We start from the raw sequence: 26,597 nt of genomic DNA on the forward strand, positions 1-26,597 counted from the left end.
TCGACGCCGATAATTCGCGAATACGAGTCGGAAAAGGAGACGCCTGGTTCGAGGCGACCTCGTCGTACGCGAGCAATGAAATTTCCCGAGCGTTGGACATTCCGAGCCCTCCTAATTATGCTAATCTCTGCAAACTGCTCTAGAACTAATTACCCCGATCGTTTTGTTACCGTCGACGGTGCGGTAGAATTTCGACGAGCGAAAAAAACGAACTCGTAGAACGATACTGAAAGTGGAAACCAAAACACGCGACGATTACGAATCATTGATTTACGAGAAAATGGACATTTTTGAACAACCTTCCAATTATCGACATATCGACATTCCAACGTTGAATGGAATTTGCTATCAAGGAACATCTCTCGATCTTTATCCGTTTTAACGAGTAAATATGAGATACGAAAGGTATCCCGCGACGATGATTCACGCCGATGGGAACGAAACAAACGTGTTTTTCGTTCATGAAATTCTACAGGGTAGGTGCATTGTGAATTTCTGCATGCAACGAGCCAGCCCACGTGTCTTGGGCGACGCGAAACGGGTCGGTATGCCGGCGCGGCGTCACGCCTCGTAACTCGAGAAAATGCTTAGAATCGATCGGTTAACGGCCGAGACACGATTTTTCCAACCGCGGGCACCGATACAGAACGTAACTAGGTTACACGGAGTTGTCGTTAAATTTCTTTCAACGATACCGAGCGTACGCGCTGCGTCCTACGAGGAAACTTCCAAGAGCCGCTGCCTCGCGATCGTTATCAATTTCTTCAAGAACAATCGCACGTCTTACGTGTTCCTGTCACTTTTTGCTCCAGACATTTTTCCACGGACATACGTAAAAACCTAATGAAACAAGATATTCCGCAAGACTCGTAACGCCTCGGAACGGAAGCATCGACGCTGAAGATATAATACTTTCCTAACGAGACACGCAACGCAATTGTTCTCCAACCGATTCTCGTTCTACCACCAATGTTTCTCCAGAGATCACATTAACCGATTTTTATTGGCAACTTGCGGTACCAGGCTAGCCACTTCCAGTTCTTCCACGAAAATGCGAACGAACTTGTTACGCAACCGGATGATTTTCGAAAAATGCAGCGTAGAAAGTGTTGGACGCCTGGGCGCGCGAAAGGCGAAACGATCAGCGTTGTAAGGACGGGATAAAAATGCGGGACGCTCGGTCACGAGGCGGAAGAGAACGCGGAGGGATTAGTTGATTCCCGACTTCGAGACGAATCCTCGTCCGGGAATAGTGGCGGAGCGTTTCGCGCGCGAACTCGAACGTTGGACGCTGGTCGAGCAAGCGAAGCGCGGCTGTATCTCTTCGGGCTATCTAACCGCTAGTTAAAATTATCGGCACGCGGATCGACTGGTCCTTGGAGCAAAGTGCATATTGCGCGCAGCCAGACCTTAGAACGCGAACACGTCCAAGGGAATTATTGCACGGTCGAGTTATGGTTACCGCGCGGACGGAGAATTTCTCTGCTGGAGAGACGCCGAGTCCTGCCCCTATTAAACGACCGCTCCAACGCTTCAACCGCGGCTAGGACATTGACATCGAGTCGACGATTAACCCTTCGATCGCGATACACAGTCAGGGTCCTTTACGGATATTCAGAGGGAACAAAGTTTCCGCATAATCGTTTCTAAAGGGTTGCTCACCAAGGGGCGTTCGAGGTCTCGAAAATGTCGAGGTACTCTTATTTATTAGCGCGTTACGATATATCTCTAGTCTTACTGGGTCTCTTCCTCAACGACGAGCACTTTCGTACGAGGAACACCGGCTGCCCGGAAGCCTTCCGTAGCTGGGACTTCCGTCTGAGCGGTCTCCTCCTGACGCCCGACTTTTGTCTCTTGAGATGCTGCTTCTGGGACTGAGAGTTCTTTCTTCGCTCGTAGCGACCAGGCTCGTCCTCGGTCTCGCTGTCGGTGGACGACAGACACCTGTAATACATCGTCTCGTTCCTCGACTTCTCCTTGCCGATGAGATTGCCCGAACCCCTCGACAGGAAGCTGAGGAACTGGTTGCTGGCGAAGTAGTTGGAAGTAGCGGGCCGCCAGGTGGTTCTGCGCGCGAGTAGACCGCTGGTGCGCAGCTCCTCGGAGAAGAGCTTGTCCTCGTTGAAGTCGCTGATCTTGGGCGCGGGACAGGCCGAGGACGCGGAGGACGCGGCGGAAAACGAGCCCAGAGATGACGAGACCAGAGAGTTCAGGGCCCCGTCGTCCCGTCTGTCGTTGAAGTCGCCGGAGAGCAACAGCTTCAAGTCGTCGAACTGATCGTCCGAGAGATTCGACGAGTAGTCGTCGATCCTCTCGACCATGGGAACCTCGCTCTCGGGAAAGTATCTGATCTCCCGCCAGACTCGCCTCTGACGTCTCGAGCGACGTCTTTCCGGCGGAACGAACCACACGGGGCTGATAGGCCGCTGATGCTCGGACTTCCTGGCCCTCTGGGAGCTACGTTTTCCGCGGCGCCGAGAACTCGACCTCCTCGAGGCGTTCGTTCTCTTGAAGTAACCCTCGCTGCTCACGCTGGGCGACGGCTTCTGCGCCCTTCGGTTAAAGAAACCGTTCCTCGTGCCCCTGAAGCCACGTCACACATCGAATTCAGGCCCGTGTCGGGTATCCTCGACCGATGAAATTGGCGAAAATTCTGCTCACTGCCGTGTTTTACGATTACAAAATGTTATTGTACAATACTAAGACCGATGGAAAATGTAAGGGAGTTTTGTAGGAAGTAATTAACAGGGGTTGTATGCACCCTGTGAAAATGAAACTTTGAGCCGAGCAAAGATCTACGATTTTTCCCAATTTCATCGTCGACGAAAGCTAGTTTGAACAATCGAGTGATAGTAACCCTGCACGAAAATCGGCTAGTCTGGCGATCCTGAGGGAGAATCCAAACGCGGAGGAGACATCCTTCCCGACGACGCTCTTCTCCGGAGCGGACACCGTCCTGGCGACCGTGGGCTGAGGTTTTCTCTCCTTCAGCGCGCTGTCCAACGAATGGTGGATCGAGGCACCGGAAGATTTGGGGTAGGGCACCGGTACGGCGTCCCTCCAGATCCTCCCGAGGCTGATGCTGACGCTCGGGGGCCCTTCGACCGAGGGCTCCTGGGCCTGCAGGATTTCCTGTTGGCCGGTCTTCTCCTGGATCGTCTCGCTGGAAGCTTTGAAGGGTTTCGAGGGCAACACCGGCGACGCGTCCAGCTCGAGGACCTTGAGATCCTCGGCCACGTGGTCGGCTGTCTCCGTCTGTTTCGCGAACTTCGAGATCTTGTTCTTGGCCTGTTGTCTGTTGTCGTCGAGCTTCTCGCGCGAGGACGAGCTGACGCCCTGCAACCACTCGTCGTAGCTGATCGACTCGCGGCTGAGCGTGTCGTCCTGCAGCTTCTTCGGCTTCTGATCCTTTATTACGCTCTGCGGGACAGGCTTCTTCTCGTTGGAGTTCGAGTCGACGACAGGCGGCACGCTCGTCTCGAGGCTCTTCTGATTGAGCTTGTTCCGTCGCTTGCCCCGATCCAGGTAACTCTTCCTGATCGATATCCTTTTGAAGGACTCGCTGCGCTTGAAGGACGGCTCGTTACGGTCCTTCTTGCGGCCCACGAGCCTCCTCAAGTTCTCGAAGGACAACGGCCTCATGAGTTCGGCCCTTCCCTACGAGTATCGCAATTCTCATGAGGACGACGCTTCGAGAATTTCAATCTCCAATCTATGTGTTCCTTCGACGATTCCGTTTTTCGTTCTCGCCCTATATTCCCGGATATTCCCTCGTTTCGGTCCTTCTGCTCGTCCCTTATCTCCTCTCGTTCTTTTTTTCGTTCGCCTCCTCGCGCTCGCGCGTTTCTCAGATCTTAAGGTGCAACTCCGAGGCCTTCCAGTCGCAAATCGGCGTGGCTTTCCTTTTTCGACGTACCGTTCCCGCTTCGTTCCTCCCCCTTCCTCCTCATCGTCTTTCTCCCTTCTCGCCGCTGTCCCGCGTGCGGCCAGGATCCTCCGACGAAAAACGATTCGGCTCTCGATCGGTGAAATAACGTTCGATCGCGACGCGTCGAATCATCCTCCCAAATTCGACGTGGATGCAACCTTCGTCTATCTTTCCATAATTTAAACTACTTCGAGTACTCGTACTTCGGATATCACGTCGCAAGAACGTTATTACCCGAGGGAAATTATAACTCGGCGACCCTGGCGACCGAGAAACTAATTAGCTCGCGTATCGTTCGATCGATCGAAGATAGAAATCCTTCGAATCGCGTCCTGATTAATATGCGTTCGAGGAACACAGATGTTGTTCGCCGTGTACGCGGCTCGTCCCGAAAGCACTCTCGAATCGCTGAGAAGATCTTGAACGATACTTTCTCCGCCCTCGAACGATTACGACACTGATTTCACCCTCTCCTCCCGACACCACACTTGGTGTATTTATTATTTTCAAGACGTCGGGAACACGTAACGATGGGAAGCACCAACCCGTGGCCAACGGACACGAAGAATCACTGAATCGACGATCTTCTCGAACACGATTCATTCATGTTGCACCACGCCGTAATCATCCAACGCGAACTGCGCACCAACGACGAATATTTACATTTTACGTAAAATATTTTCTCGTCGCGCGTACGCCGCTGGAAAAACGGACTATGGTCACCGCCAACGGCCTCAAAACCACGCTCAGACCGCCGCGTTGCTTTTGCCAATAAGAAAATCGCCGTTCGAAAGGAATTTGTCTATTCCCCATGAGCGATAAACGGTCCCTCGAATAAAAATCGGAAACAATTTCGAGCGGTTTAAGCGAAAGGTCTGGTAACCGTGGTTCGTAAATAAAACCGAGATTCGAACGTCGTTGAAAATTTATGCTCCGCGATAATACCAGTTCCCTGGCACGGAACTCGCCGGGTTCGCCTGAAACAGCCTACCGGTTAAGGGAGTAAGGTCGACTCTCCGGGAATCACTGAAAACGCGGCTCGTGATATTCGCTAGCCAGCAACCGGACCCTAAGCACACGATGGTTACGAAATATTTAATAAGAAAAGCAAGAGGGAAGGCTTTGTCTCTTTCGTATTCCGTTCGTGCCCTTCGAGGAATTCTTTCTCGTCGATGCAACGCGCGTACCGTAAGAACTGTAACGTCGACGAAACACGATCCTCGTTGCTCGGTAAACGGTCCCGGTCGGTACTCGAACGAATTAAAATCGGCGCTCGATATCTCGGTCGATTGCAAAATCCGGGGTTTCCGAGCTACAACGGCGCGAGACGCGCGTCTCTCGCGACACAGGTACGTACTGCGTTTCGCGGATCCGTAGCATCGATGCATCCACGTAACACACGCACCGGATTCCGAGCGTTTCGTGCGCGTCCCCCGTACGAACGAGATCTTTCGCGAGCAGCGTGCATAAAACGCCGACAGAGGTGGGAAAGAGCCGGGAAAACTGGTAAACGATGGGTACCGTTTACGATAATGGGTAGACGAGCGAAAAGGAGCAAAATTGTAAAAGTGGAGCGTCCTATCGGCGAACACCGGCGATAGGCGGAGGGCCGAAGCAGCGCGGCGTCAAGTACGAAGCGGTCGTGTGCGTAGGGTGGCGTACTCGAGGCGCGGGGCGTCGCGACGCGGGTCCACCCTTATTACGGGGGACAGAGGAACGAGCATCGGGAAACCAGCCGCCGCGGTCCCCTCGTCTCGCGAGGAGAAAAACTCTCGGTAGTGCGCGTAGCTGAAGTCGCGTCGAATCACTGGCATTTCGCGAGCTCTCGACGCTGCACCTCTCCCTGACTCACGGAGACGAGGAGAACCACCACGGACCCGACCGAACCTACGTACGTACACACGGACCACGGTCAGAGGGAGAGAGACAGACAGACAGAGAAAGAAAGAGGGAGGAAGAGAGAGAGAGAGGAAAGCCGGGCCCCCGCGAGTAAAAGTCACGTCGCGAGAGAGACGGACGGACGGTGAGAATCGTGGAGGGGCGAGGAAACGGTAGTGGTGGTATGCCGTCCGTCCACTCTCGCCTGCACACAACTCTCTTGTGTTCTCCTGCTTCTCTCGCAGCATCCCATTCTCCTTCCTCCTTCCTCTTCCCTGCCCCTTTCGGGTCCCTTTTCCCTCGTCTCTCTCTCCTACACACGCTTACCTCGCGTGTTCCCCGAGAGACTCCCCCTTGGCTTTTCTTTCTCATTTTCGTGTTACGCGCTCGATCGCGCTCTCTCTCTTGCTCGAGCGCGCTCTCTACCTCCACCCATGCGCGCGTCCGCTTAAGGCGGACTCGCAAAGATCCGTGAATCGGATAGAGAATCCTCCTAGCGATGGGAGTGTGATGCCCTTGCGAACAGTCTTCGCGATTTTCGTGAAAAACGCTTCGTTAAACTTTTTATAATATACCAACAACTGCTCCTTTGGGAGTCCCGTAGTAAAGATGAAAAAGCGTTTCGTCCCTATATCGAGAGTCGGTCGAAGAACGTATATGTATATGCAGACGGAAGGTCGAGCGCTTGCGAGAGGAACAATCCCTCTGTCGGCGAGTACGGGAAGCGATGGACCCCACGCCTCTTAATTGTACCCACTGTTAAGACGCTAACGCACATATGGACAACCATATGTCCCGCGATTCAGATCCGGTCCATGCAGACTATGAGTTCGTATTTGCACTTTTGCAACGTCGTGAATAAATAATAAGACGTTATGGAAGAACGTGCAACGAAGTCACCGATGAAAAAGCAGTCGGAGGAAAGAGATTCGCACGGGTACTCCACATACCAAGGGGGACTTTCCTTTTCGATTTGAATCGAGTGGTGGTTATCCACGGACTGCGAGCGACGACCATAACGCAGCACGCAGCATCGATGGTTCGTTTCACGAAGAAAGAAAAAGGTTTAAATTGGCAGGTTGATTGCTCGGTGCTCTCCGACCTCCCACTCCCTCGCGCTATACCGCAGACCCTTAACTAGCAGAGATCCGCAAGACCATCGCCGTACGTATTCGCATTTTTTCTTCGAATACGACTTGACACGCCCACGCCTGACCGTTCCTGTACAAGTAGCGCGAATCCAATGACAATCGACGCTTCGAAAGGATGGAAACCTGCACGAATAAAATGCAAACCAAACATATTTATAAAATAGAAAATTCGAACATTAATCAAACTAGGAAAGGTATACACCCTCAAAGTAAATTGTCGATAGACGTTCGTAATCTGGCCAAACACTCGATCCGGGGCTTATCGTCAAGCTAATATCGCGGTTAGAAAGCAATTTTTTCGGAATTTCTCGGGATCGATTTACACGTTCGACGCTTGAAATTATTTTCGTCGGGCAATGGCGAACGGAACAGAATCGGAACAAAAGTTATCGCCTTAACCTTCGACCGAGATTACCGAACAGACGCACGAAACACTTTTACCAGAATTCAACGTTCCCTCGTCGATAGTATGAGAACTTGACCGAGAGGTACGGAACGATTCGCTTTTCATTAGCGTCGCGTGCCGGCGCAACCTTCCATTATTTCCAATACCATCGAACCGTGGAATACGGGCGCAACGAAAGTACGGTAACGAAGAGTTGCGGGGAAAAATGAAAAATCTGCCTCACGGCCGCAAAATTGCCAGAGCAAATCTGATTTAGTTTCAAACGTTTCGAACAGTTTTACGGATTCGTAAAATATGACGATCGCGCCGAAACGGGTATACCGGTTCGGTGGATAAAAATGTCCGCTCGACGATTTGGGAACGAACAGGATGAAATCGATAACCGAAGATTCGATACCGCGGGCTCGGTTCGTCGATAAAACGCGACACGTTGGACACGGAGGTTTCTATCGTGCATCGGTGCCGTCAGAAGGTGCGGAGGAGGGACATAATAGCCGATAAGCGTCGTCGACGCGTGCATGGAACGTGCGTTGGTGCAACGTGCAACTCAAGGCGACTCGAGGACGTTTACCCACGAAACCGGCGACCTTGATCTTACAAACGGTCCACGAACGAGCCACGACAGCAGCTGCACCGACACCGATGGATGCATTCCGCCGCTAGAGTGCAACTGCACCTGCACACGCTGCCTAACGATACGCCCTCGACAATTTTTCACCCGGTCCTTTACCGATCGAGACGCTCCCTCCCTCGCTACACCCACCATTCCAACGAATTCTAATGTTCCCAGATAATTTAACCTGATACTCGAGAAATTATCACGATATTAATTTTGATCGTTCGACCGCTCGTTACTTTTCACGCTAAAGGATTTATAGAAAAGTCAAACACCGAGAAGCGTGACGTTCAGGTTGATCTCTCAGAGTCTTGGAGGATTGGTTCTCGATTACAACTGGTCGACTCATTTATCGGCTTGGAATTCATCGAGGCGACAAGGTGCGTGCAAATCAACCTACCCCTCCGACCCCTTCCGCTGACGTCAGTTCTCGATTACGCTGTTGTTACGACGATTTACGTTCCCGTTCAACCTGACTTCGCACTTCGCCGCGGCCTCTGTTTCCAGTTCCGAGGTCGCCGTATTTCCGTTCGCCATCCGGAGTCTCTTTTGCACAATTTTTTCGACGCTTTCCAACGTCTTCGAGGGTTACGTAATCGAACGGACGTATCTATCGGGTCCAACGGGAAATACATGCCCGTTTCCATAACCTCGATTACTTCTACACGGCGCGTATTTAACAAGAAGTGAGATCAGAGACACTTTTAGGGGGTCGTTGAAAAGAACGACTCACCCTTTACAAAAATGTTCTACGAAAAGAAATATCGCGATATCGAAACGAGCTACCATCGAATACAGAAAAAAGTAATGCAATTCGAACGAAAATGTTGGTAAAGACATTCCTCTCGTCGGCGATATCTTCGAAACGGTTTTTGAGTTATTTGTAAGTGAATACGCGTTTGAGATTTTAGGGTCACCTTCACCTCCCCGAGTGGAACTACAGCTTTTCAAACGCCTACGAGCGTAGCCCTTCTCGCGACGAGTTCGATGACCTCGGGCTCAAGGTCAATCAAGGTCAAGCAAAGTTCAAAGACGTCGAATAATATCTAAGAACGTATCCGCGCAAAGACTTTTTTCCTCGGCTTTCAAATATATTCCGTCTATAAAAATATCGATTTTCACGCAAATTACAACATCTCGCGAAGACTCGTTCTATACAGAGAGGTGCGTTGTATTTCACTGCTCGAGACGATTGCTCGAACGGCCATAAAAAAGCTCGAATGTCTTCTTAACTCGAATTTCTCGGAATTATCGGTCGTTGATCTCGTCGCGAGGAGGACTCGTAAATACCTAAGATCCATCCTATGGATCGAAAAACTATGAACTCGATAACAGACTGCGATTTTCCAAAACTTGGAATTCTCCGCCGAACAAAGGATTTTTCGTCCCGCTCGATTTCGCGAATAATTCGGTAAAATAATTACGGTAAAACTCCGTGGAAACCCGTTTGCCAGTAAAACGAACGCGTAACCGATCGGTGCATAGTTTTCTCGCGGTTCGGGCAACCTTGGGGAAGACTGAAATCGCGCCGTGGCTCGAAATAAAACCGAATACAGTAAAATAGGACGCCGAAACTGGTCGTTCATGGAACTCGAAAAGGATGAATCAGTGGGCGGTGAATAATCTGTACTCTCTCGACCGTCTCCTTTCTTCTTGGACGCTCCTTTGCAGCCAATTACACGAAACACCGTCGTGATCCTCGGCAATTTGTTCTCGGGGCTGCGCGATAAAAACATTTAAACGCGATTAGCCGTATACAATAAGAATTATTCATAAGGCGCGTAGAAAGAGAGACGGCATGATTGCTCGTTACCCCGTTTTCGTTCGGCTCTACGGCCGTTTTGGCGTTTCCCAAACCATCGGGAATCGCGTTTCCACTCGCAGAAGGAAGCGTTAACTACGAGCGTTGGGCAACTGCGAGCGCAACGATCCGTGCGACCATGGAAATCGCACGGATAAAGGTCCACCTTACCTTTAACTACGGTCGCGTAATAACACGGTGATTACGAAATTGTAGGTTAAGATCGCTTTCTATTCTTTTTTACCCCTCCCTGGCCCGACAGACAACCCAGTCACTTCGAGACGAACAACACTTTTTCACCGAGACGCAATCATCGGGGCTCGCGTTTACACGCGATATCGCTCCAAAGATCCTTCGATACAGACACGAACTAAATGATCAGGCACCGGTGTACGCGTTTAAAATATTGTATATTTGTTTAAGTCTTACGAGAGACTGCTGTTCGAGGCTACGTATTAACGTAAACAAACAAAGCCGGGTGCACTGTCGTTTTCTAAGCTCGACGTTCTGAAATTTTAAACGAATCGGCGCGAGTCTAGTCCATAAAAATGATTCGTTAATAGTTGTACTACCATTCCCGTTTCAACACGCTTTGAAACTTTACTCCCGAATGAAATCCCTCGAGCGTACGAGCCTGAAAGTCTCGCTCGCCGTCAGATCCGAGGTGGACACCACGATTCTAATCCAGCACGCATTTCACGCCCAAGGAAACACCTCGTCCGCCGTCGAACCGGTTTAAATATTACGTTGACCGCCGCTAAACGAAGAAAACAATTAACCGAAATTAGAGGCAGCAAACACCCGGTTCGTGGATCGTTGGAGCGTTAATGACTCGTGGACGAATCCTATCGTCGAATAAACGAGGCGTCCTCTCGTTAAGTCACACCGATTGCGCGTAACGCCATCGATTATCGGATCGATTTATCTTTCATTGCCGAATCGAAAGAAAAATTATACTTTCGATCGTGAATGTTTTAAAAACACCGAGAGGGGAATACACGTCGAGGGGAGGAAAAATTCTACCGCTGCGTAAGGAGTTTTCATTACGATTACGTCAACTCGGTTAATTACCGGGTGAAGTAACGACGCTCGTGTTCAAAGTAGAACACCGTCCCTTGACTATCTGTAGTTCGCAGTCGACGATGTTTGCGTTGGATACGTGCTGTCAAAGTTTCCTTTGGCTTATCACCTTGTCTTTCGGTACGTTAGTCCGAACGTTTGAGGCCTCGTTTATTCTAAAGTCGCGTACCGTGCAAAGGCACGCTTACACGTGTAAGTAAGTACGTGCTAAAACCCCCGGACAAACTCACCGACACAACATTTATTAAAAACATTTAACTTCTCGGATTAGAAACTATCGCTATGTATAGTTAACTTAAGTCTAACATGCGTATTGCTATTGTTTAAATTTCTCGAGCGTCCTAACACTTTCGTGAGTCACTGTAAATCGAGCGATAACTATCATAGATAAAGAGCGTCATCGATCGCGATAACCTCGGTCGCTCAGTAGTTGTCCAAATCTATTTAAATAAATGTTAAGAAACCAGTTAGAATTTTCTCATTTTCTCGGATGATAAATTTATTTTCCCATCCCTCGTGTTCTAAAACGTTCCATGTTTTTACGAGATATCCTCGACGAGGCGATGTGACGCTAACTCGACGGGTCACCGTTCATCTTCGCGAAGCTTTATTTGCATGTGAGGTAATTGCGCAGATTACCCGTTCATGCGTATTTCAATTGAAACCGACTACACACGACCGCCTTGAGAGGAATCCTGGACAGTTTTGGACGCGACAGAACGCTCTTGTGCTTGTCCATCGCGGAGTTTTGCTCTCAAGAGTACGATATCAAGAGCAACGCTCCGGCGGACAGAATTCAACCGAGACACAATGACCTTGTATCGACGTTCGAGCATTAGATTTAGCGGTCTAAAAGGTGTAAACAAATCCTGTATCTTTCCACGGAGTGGACGGTTCGATCGTGCGAAAAGTGAACGGCCATGAAAAACACTAGGATCCCTTTAAATCGCGAACGGACAAGACAACCGTTCGGGCAAGGGGCTGCAAGGAAGAAACCGGTCGGCCACTCGATGTAACAATTTCTAACTGCGAATGCAAATAAGCAAACCGTCCAGGGGAGTCAGGAGGCCGCGGGAACCAGACTCGAAACTTCACACCTGTAACGATGAGACTTGGCTGCCACGGGACACCTATGCGAACTCCGCTGAAACGACTACGCTTCTTCGACGGTTCCAAGATATTTTCAAGAGTCTATTCGCTCGTACTACGCGTCCAAGTTGAGAACCGCTGCATCAGAATATTCCACGACAAAAAACCGACTATTTTTAGAATCGTCCAATAAAGCGGTAAAATTGGTGATCTATTTTGAAAGTCTAAGTGGAAATTCAATACGGACGAATCGCATTTAAATGCCTAATTCTCAAGAACGACGTAGCCGTTGCCAGCGACGCTAAAGAAAATCTTACGAGACATCGTTGAACGGAAACCCGTGCGTTTAAAGGGGAAGATTCTTCTAACAAAATATTACGAGGTTATCAACTTTTTGCGATATTTCAATATTGCCGCAAAAAATGTGCCGGAACATAGTCCGGCTTGCGAGGGAAATTATATTTAATCGATGATTGGTAAAAAGTTAGTCGTTTGCACTTTCAACGTTTCCTGGAAAAGAAACTCGTATCGCTCGTGAGATAATCTACTGTACAGAGTGTTTCAAAAATACATGTAAATACTAAAGAAGACTACACGCTAAAAGAAATAAGAAACCTGTATCCCTTTATCAGAGTTGGGCTAAATCTTTAGCCTCCGATGAACCTCGAAACTTAAACGGGAATTACGGGACGACGAGAGTCGAGACACGCGTCAGTTTTTCTATACCTTGTCGAAGTGTGCCAAGTATTCGGGGATGACACGAGAAACCGGTCGATAGCTCGTTACGAAAGACAGAACTGCAAATACAAATGAGTCCGCAAGATAACCGTGCAAGCCAGCGAATTACGATTCAAATCACAGAAAAAGAATTTCTGACAACGTCCTAAGCAATTTTATCTTCGCCTCCGTCGTCCGTACTGTTTGTTCACTTGTTTATTATCGTTTAAACTTTTATCCAAAACCCTAGTGGTTCCTGAATATACGAATCACTACTTCATAATTCCCTTGATTATGTTGCTATAATCATCGACCGACACTTTTTCTATTTCACAGGATATTTTAGATTTTTTCCAACAGATCATCGTACACAGGTTATATTTTGATTATACGTGTAACGAACGTTTCTATATTGCCAGTTTCGCATGCGTCAGTGTGTCATTAACTTATTGGGTGACCGTGGGTTATTCATACATATCCACATCCTATGCATGCAATTGTCGTACTTTTCTTTCTGCCTAAGAATTATTCCAGTTTCAAACTTTTTACTTTATCCAACGTGTTATTACGGGGCACTCGTTTCACGCTGAAAGTAGAATCGTTTAATCGGAAGATCGCCAGGACACGTCGAGGACATCTATGCACATTCAGAATCAAGACGTACACCGTACAAAGTCGGTTTCGCGTTGGGTGCTCGAATTTGTATGAAAATAGGCAAATACTCGTACCGAGATATCGGATCGTTTAAACATTTTCGCACGAGAAAAACATAAGCGCGAACGACGTCGAATCCTGTTCTATGGGGAAATTCAATCCGATAAACTGGCCACCGGTTTTGAACGATGCGTTCGAACAGGTTTCGCGAGATTTGTTTTAAGCATCGAGCGTGGCGAGATCGTAGGCAAAGATCGTCGATAATTCAAAATGTGTGAAAAAGGAAGAGAAGGATCGGTCATCGTCGGTGGTCCAAAGGAAAATTGCAAAGAGCGACGTGTATAGAGCGAGGCGCGGTCGATAGGGACACTCGAATGTCGCGATCAGGACAGACACGTTTGGAGGAATTCCAAATCCCTCTCGTATAATGCACGTCTGACAGGGAAAAACGTACGTTTGGGCACGAAAAGATTTTCCAGAGGCCGGTGTACACGGTTTCGTGGGAGCAAAACGGCAACAGCGAAGGTATTATCGATTTTATCAACTCAGGGGGCTAGGGGATTCTTTCTCTGGTGTGCAGTCACGGGGTGAGTCAGAAAGGGTTTGCGTAGCGGCGCATCGAGAAAAGCTGCTTGTCCACTCACCTTCGGATAACTCGAGATCCAGCTCAGCAAGTTTCTCCCGCACGTCCTCCGGGAGTTTGCCGACGTCGATGTTGAACTCGGCCATCGCTAGGCCATCCGCGCTGCGCCGAGATCACCAATTCTCCAGCCGTACATTCCACGATCCGTCACCACCGCTCGGCCATCTTGCCTTACACTGATCCCTCGAGCTGCCGCCAGTCGGCGACACCATTTAACCGGCGCCGCGCAAGCGTGCGTATTCGATCACTGATCAAATAATGTATTAGGTTGGTGCATATGAAACCTCGTTTTTACGAACATTGAATTTCGCGGTACGATGATAAATGGGTTAAACGATATTTGATTCTAAATTTGTATAACCTGTTTATAGAGGCTAGAACCCTTAAAGTAATTCATAAAATTCATATTCTAACTTACCATACAACGAAGAATGATACAAATATTACTTCAAGTTCATTTTGTACACTACATATTCAATTAATTCATAAACATTTCCTTCTAATGGAGACCCAAAAAGAAGAAAAGGGTCATCCATATGTATCGACTGTCCTGTTATTAACTAAACTGTCATGGTGGTCACTGGTGACCGACGCTTCGCAATAGCTTCGGAGATTCGACAAAGAAGTAGTTGATTCTAATGATCCCCCACAATAGTGAATGTATTTCATTGAAATCCATTTATGAGGTAGAGCTCCTGGATACCTACGAAAAAGTATTGAACAGCATTTCCGTAGTTCATCAAACAAATCTATTAAAAATAAAAAATGAATTTTTAAGAAAAATCAACGGGAAATTTTTCGACGAAAAAAAAATTTCAAATCGTTCTGGAAAAATTATTTTCGGTTGAAGGGGCCAATTATAATAATTTTTTGTCATTACGCACACCCTCGAAATCCTACGCATTTTCGAGAAAAAAATTCCTAATCGAAAATATAATGTATGGCCAGAAATGTTCCCCGGAAATTTCATGCAAATCTTTAAAACATCATAACTTCTGAACGGATTGGATGATTTTAATGTTTCAAAATGCAAACAACGCGTATTTTAGTGCAGAATGTGTACAAGTTCCAAAAATATTGGAACAGTTGTTCTTTAACCCCATAAAATGAGAAAAACCCCCTAAAAATGGTTCAATTTCCAAACAGCCATAACTCCTACAATAGTGAATATATTTCAATGAAACTTTTTTCTGAAGTAGAGCTCATGTGTACCTACAAAAAAGTATTAGACAACTTTTCTATAGGGCGTCAAACAAAATGACTAAAAATCAAAAACGAATTTTAAAGAAAAATCGACAGGGGGGTGTAGGTGCCTAAATATTCGACGAAAAAAAAAAATTTTTAATCGTTCTGAAAAAATTATTTTCGTTTGCGGGGGTCAATTACAAACATTTTTGGTGAATATACATAACCCCGAAATCCTACACATTTTCGAGAAAAAAATTCTTTACCGAAAATATAATGTGAGAACAGAAATGTTTCTCAAAAATTTTATGCGTATGTTTAAAACATCATAGCTTTTGGACGGATTTGGAGGATTACTGAAGAAGTAATTCTGTTATAAAATTTATTTAAAAGTCAGACCAAATCTGGTCTACAAAAGTAACCGTTATATTTTTCTAAAAAAGTAAACAAAATCCTTTTTTCGAAACAAACGATAATTAGAAACAACAATCAAGAAACAAACTAGTAGAGTATAACAGACAAAGTCTAAAATTATACTGTATAACTGTTTCGAGAACGATGACCGTTGTGTGATCTTACCTTCGGAGCATGTATAGCTTTTACGCGGTGAATCCATAACATAATCGTCGACCGTGCGACATAACCTCCAATAAATGGTAGTTTGATTTACGAAAAAGTTTTTTTAACCTCTGCAAAAATATGAAAATCCTAGAAGATCCAGTCTTTAAAACAAACTATCAAAAATATAAAGTTCGTGTCAAACTATGGGAAAGTCGCTTTACGGAAAAATACGGACGCAAGCCTAACAGGGTATATACATGACAGGTTTTTTACATTCAATACATTTAATACGACTGAAGTTTAACTACTAACAAGTATTAATGATAATTTCTAAATTTCATTTCGCTATTGAGTTGTAGCGATCGATGCATTTCAGACAAATTTCGTAAAAAGTATTGGTCCCATTTTAAAATCCATTTCAAAAAGATTTTTCGTCAATTTATAATTAAATAACTATTTCAGTTGAAGCAAAATTCTTTATTTTTATCACTGCTTAACATTTTATTTGTGTTTCTGATTAATACAACTGTAATTGAAAAGTAAAATAATACCATAACTTAAGTGATGTTTATATTTTTTAGAATGACATTAAAGAGGCTGACATAAAAATAAAAGAATCATATAAAATGTATTGGAAATTAAAAACACAAGCCTTAGAAGAAACTCTTACAGATATTACATTTTCTGATGAAATACAAGACAATGTTTCCGATAAAACATTAACACAGACAATGGTAGAAGAAATGGAAAAAGATAACAAATTATTAGTGGAGGAGAATAAGCAAAGTACAGATAGTACAGATGGAAAAGATATTGGAAATATAGATGACAAGAATGTAGAAAGTACAGAGAAGAAAGATACAGAAAATATAGATCCCCATTGTCATAAAAATCAACCTATCCTTGACAATTCGGCAACAAATAAAACTGAATACAAAAATGTGGAAGGTGTATGGGGTGATCACTTAAGTAAAAGCAACGAACAAGTGCCAAAAAAGAAACAAAATCTACTTACAAGTAAATCGTCTTCCTTTCAATTATCGCTAAATAAATTTACAAGCTCAAGTTTCACAAAAAGAAATCCTAGAAAATCACTGTCTATGTCAAAGATTAAAAGTAAATCTGAAAAAAATATTGGCACCGGTACAAGTGAAAACGTTGAGCAAACCAAGAATAGAGATACAAGCAAGGAAAGTAGCCTTAATGTCAATGAAGACGTAACACCTATGTTTGGTGAACCAGTAAAAGTTACATACATGAAACAAAAACCTAATAGTCAGTCGATTAGTACTGTACAGCAATTAATGGAAGGTTATACGGTTAATAGAAATTTGAACCCAGGCTGGCTGCAGAGATGTGCAAAGCAAAGTAATTTGGAATATTCATTGGCCGATTTACAGACGCTCTCTGGTACGAGCGATTCTGGAATCGAATCAATGGAGACGAGTATTCAATCGCCTAATGAAAATATCACGGTACTCGAGTCGACGACTAAATTGTTACAAGTATCGGACGAAGAAGATTTTATTTGTAATAGTGACTCGGAAGAAGAACGTAGACACAAACGTATCAGAAACATTAACAAAAGATTCAACGATCAAGAGAATTATCCTGCTAAAAGAATATGCACCGATATTCGCACGAGTATACCCGTTGAAAAACAAGTATCAAATACAACACATCCCATGTATTCTATTGAGAATGTTAACACGCCTACCAACGTGCAAGCAAAAAGCAATGATACAGGCGATAAAAGTATAAATAATGTGACAAATTTGATCGAGGATAGCAAAAAATGTACGGATGCAAGTGCAGATAACAATGAGAATGCAGAGGCAATATCTACCGAAATTCGTCCATCTCGTCGCAAAACTTTTAGAAGAATTAAACAAGCCTCGTCCGATGATTCTGATCCAGATTTCGATGGAAATGATAAAAAGCAAAAAGTATCAAAGAAAACACGAACAACTAGTACAAAAACACGGAAAAATACAACGAGAGGAACAAATTCGAAAAAGGAGAAGGCAAGCAAAGCTGGAACAAAGAAGTCCTCTAGAAAGAAAAAGAATGTAGAAACAGATGAGGAAGATTTATCAAAGTCTGAAGCTGCAAATCCAGAAAACACGGTAATTAAAAAGCCTCCGATATATCCGATAGAAACTTTGCAAGCTGTTCCACGTTTTGCTATCAATAAAAGCAATCAGGGAAACCTTATTGAACAATGCACCAAATCCGTTTCCTCGACAACTAAAAATTCAAGCGTCGATTCTGTCGTACCTACAACAAAACCGAAAGGACAATTAACCGATAAAGAGAAATTAGAGAAGAAGGTTATGGACGGGAAAATAAACGAGAACTTCGTTAGAATAAATTTGAAGAAAAAGATATTTGTTCGCGGGAAAAAGAACTTTAATTTCTCGAAGTATAAAAAGAATCAGTGGAAGCAAAGAAAGAAAGAATTAGGATCCGGAGAAGGTAGTTTAGACGTAGCCGATTTCGTTGAGAAACATAATGTATTGAAGTGCTTTCTCTGCGGGGACGTTGGTCATTTTTCGAGGAAATGTCCGAATAGAAGAGGCGACGATCTGATACCGTTGGAAGAGGTAGACGATGGTTCGCAGTTTCCTACTTTGGAAGAAGCCCAGCAGATGGCTAGCCAAAATGCAGTCCCAGCACACGCAAATAGAATTAATCTTTTACCGAAAACCCCGTCTCATTTTGCCACGGTGGAAAACAAATCGGAGGTTAAGACTGACGATAACGATTTATGGGAACCTATCGATGACGAAGAACTTCTATGCGGGCATAAAATACCTGAGGAATTAATATCAAAGTTATTACCTCCCAAACTTGGCACTGTACGTCCATTGTATGAAGCTGAAGAAGACAAATCGTGTATCGATACGCCGGCCGAAGTGTTCGAGACGTTACAGAAATTTGGTCACGAGAATTTCAAACCCGGACAAGAGAAAGCAGTGATGAGAATACTTTCTGGTCAATCAACGTTGGTTACTCTATCCACTGGTTCCGGGAAATCATTGTGTTACCAACTGCCTGCGTATCTTTATTCGAAACATTCTAACTGCATTACTTTGGTTATATCACCGTTGGTGTCTTTGATGGACGATCAAGTGACGGGCGTGCCAGCATTTTTATCCGCAGCGTGTCTGCACACAAACCAAACGGAAAAAGTACGAAACAACGTGATGGAAAACCTAAAGCACGGAAAAGTGAACATTTTGTTAGTCTCTCCAGAGGCTGTGGTAGCCGGTGAAAAATCAACCGGTTTCGGTGCTATATTTAGACATCTTCCACCGATTGCTTTTGCGTGCATAGACGAGGCTCACTGTATATCGCAATGGTCCCATAACTTCCGTCCATCCTATCTCATGGTGTGTCGAGTTCTCCGTGAAAAATTAGGCGTACAAACAGTGCTAGCTTTGACTGCCACCGCGAGAACGGTTACCTGTGAAAGTATAGTAAAGCATTTAGACATACATGACGGAATGGCGGGTGTCATTTCTGACATTCCAATGCCGACGAACCTATTGCTGACAAGTTCCAAAGAAGAAAACAAGAACGAAGCTTTGATAAAATTGTTGGAAAGCGAAAGGTTCCAGGAGTGTGATTCGGTTATCGTTTACTGTACTCGTCGTGAAGAGTGCGAACGAATCGCTGGTCTTCTAAGAGCGTCTATACCGGTATTATTATTCTTCCTTTTTCGTAATCACTCGATCGTTGTAATGTAACACCGTTACGTATTATTTATTCATTAACAGGAAACGCATAATCCCAATAAACGTAACAGCAAACTCTCTACCGTCGCGGAGCCGTATCATGCTGGTTTATCGGCCTACCGTCGGAAAACTGTACAGAAGGCATTCATGAACGGGAATATTAAAATTATCGTAGCTACGGTTGCTTTCGGTATGGGTCTGAACAAACCAGATATTCGTGCCGTAGTTCACTATAATATGCCTGGAACGTTTGAAAGTTACGTTCAGGAAGTCGGAAGAGCCGGACGTGATGGACTCGTAGCACATTGTCACGCATTTTTAAATCCCAAGGTATCGTAAAATAGCATATTTTTCAAACGTCGATTCTCTTTCGTCAATTACATGATTCCAAATACAGGAGGACAAAGATAAATGGGAACTGCGCCGACATATTTATGCAAATGGCGTGGACAGACATACGATCAGGCGTTTGCTCGAAAAAGTTTTTATTCCGTGCTCGTGTTCGAAGTTACGCGAAAATAATGATGACCGTAGATGTCCTGGTCATGAAGTCGCTATACCCATCGATGAAACGGTCGAAGCTCTAGATATTACCTCGGAATCCATTTCGACCCTTTTATGCTACCTTGAGCTACACCCTAAACGATTCATCACGGTTCTTTCGTCGGTGTATGTAAGAGCTAGGGTATCGAGTTACAGTGGACCTACGGGGTTGAAACAAGCCGCGCAATCAGTGAGTAATTACAATATTTTACATCACAACGACTACAAATTTTTAATTACAACGTGACAATTTTAGTCTCCGCCACTGGCAATGGCAATAGCAATGGACCTGCAAAAAGGTATTTCTCACGAAAATAGTAACGTTATCGAGTTTCCGGTTGTGGACATAGCGTCCGCCATTGGTTGGGATAGCGGTGTAGCGAAGAGTCATCTTAAAAGTTTAGAGTGGAAAACAGGTGTGCTTTCGCGAATAATTAGATACTTTATTTTAAAATATAAAATATACTCAATTTTTCCTTGTCTTTCAGTTAACGGATGTTCAAAGCGTTCGGCTATTTCGGTAAAATATGACACGCTTGGTTTAAGAGTGAGAGCTCCTGGTGATCTTACAGGAAACGAACTGGACGAAGCACTCGACGCTTTGTATAGTCGTGCACAGTCTCAAGAAACCTCGGCTATACAACAACTCGAAACAATTAGCTTAACACTTCACAAATTTAGCATGAAATCAGTGAAAGAGTGTTTAATAACGAATGCAGAAATTACTGACAAATCTGATCAATTAAAGAATGTTATTAGAAAATACTTCGCAGGAGAAGTTCTGTTGGATATTGATTTGAAGCAACAAGTACGGAATTTTCTACGATTTTAGATACTGATTGCGGTAGACTATCGAATCATGTTGAGTATTTTTTATTTTTATTTCCAGATGAAGTTGACAAACGAAGACGAAGTCGCTGGTGACGTTCGAAATTTAATTATAAACTATCGAGATGTTAATTTCAATGGACGTGCTATTGCTCGCATTTTCCACGGTATACAAAGCCCGAATTATCCCGCCTACATTTGGAATAAATGTCGCTTCTGGAGGTTACATCTTTCGTGCAACTTCAACGTTCTGTGCCAAATTGCGACAAGAGAAATTTTGGCATTACGCTAGGAGAGTATATTTTCAATGTTTTTTTAAGGATAAACTTTGATTCTGCTATTGTTACGGCACAATACAGCAGAATTTTTTGAACAGTAATTATCACAAATATTTGAACGATACGTAAATGATCTCCATAATTTATTCGTGATAGATCGTTATCTGAACTTCAGATCGATACGTGATGTGGACAGAATGTAAAGCACACATCGCAGGATAGGTTTAGTGCATTATAGGTTCTACTTAACGGTACGGTGTATTGACTGAGTAATTTTATTTTTAAAAACTTAAAAAAAAAAAAAAATTAAAGATCGTATAACGCTTTATTGTTTCAATAACGAGTGACAAAGATGGTGTAAGTCGTGATATGTAAAATGTTTTTCTCACATATCCTTTAACGTAGTAACAAATTTTTATACATTTATAAAATAAACTGTAATATAAATGTTTCCCTTCTTTTAAAGTGATACTATCTTTGCTGTACTTTTAACGTGTAACGGTAATAAAGACTTAATCCAACTTTTTTTTTATCGGGTACTCGTAATGGTCCTGTATTACTATATCGTTACTGTTAGTCGATAAACATATCCCCAATATAAAATTGTTTTCCTGCACCAATTACTAGTCTCTATTTCTTCCATTTGCGTTAGTAAATGTGATTCATTTATAACGACAGTGTCTAAATTAATATAAGTCACAAGTAATTTTTTTTTTTTTTTGTTACCTTCTTACTAATAATTACGTTTGATAGAATGTTTCTTTCTCGCGAAGGAAAAAAACAATTACGTTTGATGTTTGCAGCACCGGCGATAATAAATTTCTCACGTTACGACTCTTTTCATATAATTACACTGTCGTAGAATCTTGTGCATGCGTATTTGCTGCATTTTGCCGACACGATCCATGCACGTCTCGTTCTGACATAACGCACAAAACTCTGACGATATTCCGTGGAACGGCGAACGAAAGTAAACGCTAGCATTTTTTAACGCTTTATTCTTATGGTGAGCCCAAACGTGCAACGACACTTCCAAGAACGTTAACACCGGCAAAAGCCAATGGAAGCACACAATGGCCAGGAGGAATAGACAAATCGGATGTATTTGTCCAAAGCATGTACCAACGGGGACAGGTTCTAAATCCATTAAATTTTCGGCCTTCTTTTTAGAACCGTTCTTAGTCGACAGTGTTTCCTTCACTTCTTTTGGAATCTAAAATTTTGCCATGCATTAATTTGTTTTAAGGTCACTCTTATTAACGTATGGACACGGAGTGCGTTTACATTTATCATAACTTGTACGACAGTATTAAAAAAATTCTTTTTTTAACCCTTTGCGCTCGGAGCCCTTACGTGGTTGTCGTTCGGTCGGCCATTATGGAAATTTTGTGTCGATGAAAAACTAAGAACATCAGTTACTATTCATAATCCTCGTAAATCCAAGCGACTTCGTAACAACATCTGATTGTAAAGGGTTAAAACGTTTACACAGTAAATTAAACGAAATGATGCTGGGTGAAGGTATCTAATACGGCCAAGCAAAACTTAAATCGCTGTCGATCGAAATATAATTTACATTTCTCCATTCAATTTGTATAAAAGTAAAAAGAAATGACTCGAGCTACGGAATAGGTCAGAACTGTCAAAATCTACAGATCTTTAATTGCAATTGAAAAAACACGAGACGTGCAAAAAATTTGAAAAAAGTGTGCCCAAGAAATTCGTTCATAGGAAATGTCATATTAGAATCACTCGACGTCATTGGGAAGGGAAGAAAAACTCTAGTTTCATTATGAAAAATGTTTGTATTGATATAATAATGTACTTCTAGTAAGTAGATGCTCGTGCATTTGTTGAATTTTTAGACTCGGTCTTCTCCCTAAATCAGTTCATGATCAATTTTAATGCTCAATCCGGAAGACATTAAGAGTGGCTATATTAGGTACTTTTACCCTACATTTGATAGTAATATCGTTATGTATTAGGTTTCTCAGTACAATGTTTGTACCTGGAAGCGCATTCTTCGGTTTTTGGTTGTCTCCGTCGCCACCACGTTGATCTCCGGCTCTCCCGTTTCGACATTATTTACCGCGACAGCGTGTCGTCGAATCTCGTAGTCGGAAACGGGCAAGCTAATGCTTTCCCCGGTTTCTTCATCGACGAAAATTCGGTCCATTTCCCTGGCAACGTTTCTCGCATGAAAATTACTGTGCGCGAAACGCCTACTTCGCTCTTGTTTCTTTCGGTATAAACCCGTATTCGACGAACGAAAACAAAGTTTAATGTATTCGAACGTATGTGGTCGGATCCTCGGGGTCACTTCCCGGATACCGTGCTCTGCACGGTTTTTATTCTAATGATTGGGTAGCTCGCCGTGAAACTTTTCTGAAACAGACCCGACAAAAACAATCCACTATTATCGACTTGTCTTTATTTTCAATCGGTACGTATCAATTTTTATCTTTGCACAGAGTATTGCTTTTATCTAACACATTCTGATATCTTCGTTATTTTTGCTTGTACGAAACAATCCGTCAGGACAAATCCGTTTGGTTCTGAGCTAAGAATATTATGATACGTGTTTCTTTTTCTTCCAAGGTCATTCTTTCCTGAGTTTTCAAGTTCGCGTGTAACATGTATTTTTTGCAATTGTATTTTGTACAGTACAAATCATAGTATAGAAATATTCTATATGAAATTTAAATCTACTACTATTTTTATTGTATTTTAAAAATCAATTCAAGCAACTCGCAACTATTACTAGATTGATCTATTGATGGGCGTATATTGTATACATATATGCATAATTCATACGTTGTGTAGATTCTACGCCAAAGAATCATACAAATATGCATTCAAATACAGAGCAGGTAGAACGATTCAATCAAATGTCATTGACTGAATGTTAATAGTTTACAATTTTCTAAAGTATGATGCCGCAACGCGGTTGAATTAAATCCAGCATTGACGCAAACTTTCGGAAATAATATATAAAGTATACCACTATCGGAAGACAAAGAATGCAAATGGTACTAGAGTTACACGTCAGAAATAAAAATGTGAACGAAACACAATAATCGATAGAAATCTTAAATCATACATGTTTTAAAATTCGTACATAATGCATTTGTAGACTTCAGTTTCCATTAAACGTAAGGAATTAATACGAACAAATGTTAAGCGAATGTCATATAATGAAGGTTAAAAGGTAACGAAGGTTAAAAGTTAAGGCACGTCATGCTACTGGACGTATCTACGTAAAATTTCGAATACGATAGTTTGAAATTCTCGGTGACTAAATGATGTCTGAACGTACACCTGATGCGATCTTATCGGTCCATACTAAATATTTACTTGACTAATTGTAAGACGGCCAACTAGCGTAACTACTATCGTCGTCGGACTCGTCGTCGGGAGCTTGGAAGCAAACGCACCAAGTGCAACCACATTTTCTGCAAGTATCTGCAAGGACTCTACAGAAATATTCGGCCATGCAACACATTTTTAATAATGTACAATTTTATATTAAGTCCACACGCGTAACAACAAATTTTGAACCGTAGGTTAGTTATTAATAATATCTAATTTTTCATTCACGCGACTGAAGTTTGCCAATTAGAAATTTAATTAACGATAATATTATTTTAGCGTGAAAAAAATCAATCGAAAAATAATTGATCCGAATAAAGGGATCAATATATGTTAAATTTTAATTCAAATAAGATACTTGTATTCTTTAATTGCATTTATTGGCGGTAATACGTAATTTTTGTTACATATTCATCGTTCGCGCGAAACGATCGGAATTTTATAGCGAGAAGTATTATTTCAGCGAATGCGAATAAAGTTTTTCGAGAAATTTCAAACGTAACCTACAAATGTCTTGATGAATCAATTAAATAAACGATTGTTTCTTTTCTTAGGCGATGGAATATTCCAGGAATAGAACGAGGAACAAGCACACGATCAACAGTAATTGGTTGTAATTACGTTCTGATTGACATGCTACGTAATCGAACCGTACAAGCAGGTTCTGGCTGAGAATTTAAAAACATTATTTTTTGTGTTTCGTATGCAATATACGAAATATCGAAAAGATATATTTGTTTATAATTATCGTTAGATTAACATCGGATCTCTAAGTTATCCGTGCTAATAAAAACAAATCGAGATCGCAGTACTTGTGCATTTGCCTTTCGAAGCAATTGAGGATTATGAATTTGAAACAATGAAGAAATACAATCGTGTCTACTGTGTGACAAAGTAAAGAATAATAATATTAATGGAGGCTTGTATTTACTTTCCACACAGTACATACGAGGACAAAAACTGATTCTGCAAATATATTATTTCGGCTAAAAATAATTTCAAAAACGAATTTTATCAAAATTTTCAGATTAATGGTCACCTACACATATAAGTCGTATTAAGTGTCACGATAAAAAAGTACTCTTGCAAATTACAATTACCAACAGAAATCGATATCGATTTAATGTTTGAAATTGAAAGTGCTCGATAGCTATCCAATAAGCAACTACTAATACACGTGGATGAATAGAATTCAATGCAATGCACTTACAAATGTTACACGATCGTAAATACGTTCACAAATGAGAGTGTAATATGTAGACTAACTCGTCTTTCAACGAAGATCCACGTTACACAGTAAATGTCACTTCGTCGCGTAAATTCACAACCCGACAGAAAGCAAAATCGAAATTTATGTAGAAAACACTGTGTCGATGATGAAATACTACATACTGCAACGATCACACCACTGACCCGAACATAACTCGTTGCCTATCTGTAGTTCAACTGGTTCAACCGAAGGTGTTCGCCATGATAACCTGAACTATGCGGATTCTAGATGGACGTGATTGCTAATCACAGAGGTCTCTGCTACGTTGATAACGCGGATATATTTCAATATTTGTTTTCCAGGAATTTTTCATGCTACGATAACACGATTTCGTTTCATATTTTCTTTTATTCATTAACGATGTTACGATCGAAATCTATACAAGGTTAAGATGAGTGTACAGGGACGTATAAAGTAGAACAGGGCCCCAAGGTTACTCCGTGGAGTTCTGATTTGCTTGCTACGTGACTGGATATTTTAAAAAGTTTGACGTACACCACGTGCTGAAGCAAAACCTACTTCGTAATACGATGTTTGCGTGATAATTCGTGTTATCAATGAATAAAATGAAAATTCTTGCCAGATTATTATGATAATATACAACCTGCGTCGCGATAAAATATTTATTTGTGAAAAGAGTGCCCAAAATACGTTTCAGACGATAGAATTATTCGAAACGAAACAAACAGTTCTATTCTTAATTCGATGGATTTAATAAAAAAAATTATACGCACATCTACTACAGTGTTTATTGTTTACATGCAGTATCCTTTATTTTGGCGGGAATCGACTTAACCTCAGCCAGAGTTAGGCAAAATGTAATTTCACTCTAATCGTGCGGTAATTAAACGATAATTACAGTT

General features: G+C 43.0%; 3 protein-coding genes across 11 annotated transcripts in view; 1 reads left to right on the top strand and 2 right to left on the bottom strand.

Annotated features, from left to right (window-relative positions):
* Window positions 1-14,799, bottom strand: part of LOC122395338 (disco-interacting protein 2) — a 37,155-nt gene extending 22,356 nt beyond the window's left edge. For all 7 annotated transcript variants that reach the window (XM_043392817.1, XM_043392816.1, XM_043392815.1 and 4 more), the window contains exon 1: window positions 13,965-14,799. In XM_043392817.1, coding sequence (XP_043248752.1) covers window positions 13,965-14,049 — 85 coding nt within the window. In that variant the 5' untranslated portion in view covers window positions 14,050-14,799. The remainder of the gene's footprint in view (window positions 1-13,964) is intronic.
* A 945-nt stretch (window positions 14,800-15,744) lies between these two features.
* On the top strand, window positions 15,745-21,292 carry LOC122395340 (ATP-dependent DNA helicase Q4). Of its 2 annotated transcripts, XM_043392822.1 has the most exons (7): window positions 15,745-15,958; window positions 16,291-19,410; window positions 19,489-19,776; window positions 19,844-20,179; window positions 20,246-20,405; window positions 20,478-20,797; window positions 20,879-21,292. In XM_043392822.1, the coding sequence occupies exons 1-7, from the start codon at window positions 15,848-15,850 to the stop codon at window positions 21,107-21,109; spliced, it is 4,566 nt and encodes a 1,521-aa protein (XP_043248757.1). In that variant the 5' UTR covers window positions 15,745-15,847; the 3' UTR covers window positions 21,110-21,292. The 2 variants fall into 2 exon arrangements, with proteins under 2 accessions (XP_043248757.1, XP_043248756.1); XM_043392821.1 differs by having other exon boundaries at window positions 20,246-20,797.
* Window positions 21,293-21,457: 165 nt separating this feature from the next.
* LOC122395341 lies at window positions 21,458-25,931 on the bottom strand. Of its 2 annotated transcripts, none has more exons than XM_043392825.1 (3): window positions 25,857-25,931; window positions 23,104-23,480; window positions 21,458-22,308 (listed from the first exon to the last, which is right to left on the bottom strand). In XM_043392825.1, exons 2-3 carry the CDS (start codon window positions 23,269-23,271, stop codon window positions 21,919-21,921), a joined length of 558 nt encoding a protein of 185 aa, XP_043248760.1. In that variant the 5' UTR covers window positions 23,272-23,480; window positions 25,857-25,931; the 3' UTR covers window positions 21,458-21,918. The 2 variants fall into 2 exon arrangements, with proteins under 2 accessions (XP_043248760.1, XP_043248759.1); XM_043392824.1 differs by having other exon boundaries at window positions 25,675-25,926.
* Window positions 25,932-26,597: the final 666 nt, after the last annotated feature.

This window comes from Colletes gigas, unplaced genomic scaffold (assembly GCF_013123115.1).
Source record: "Colletes gigas isolate AHSC1104 unplaced genomic scaffold, ASM1312311v1 Colletes_gigas_Sc00005, whole genome shotgun sequence".
NCBI lineage: Eukaryota > Metazoa > Arthropoda > Insecta > Hymenoptera > Colletidae > Colletes > Colletes gigas.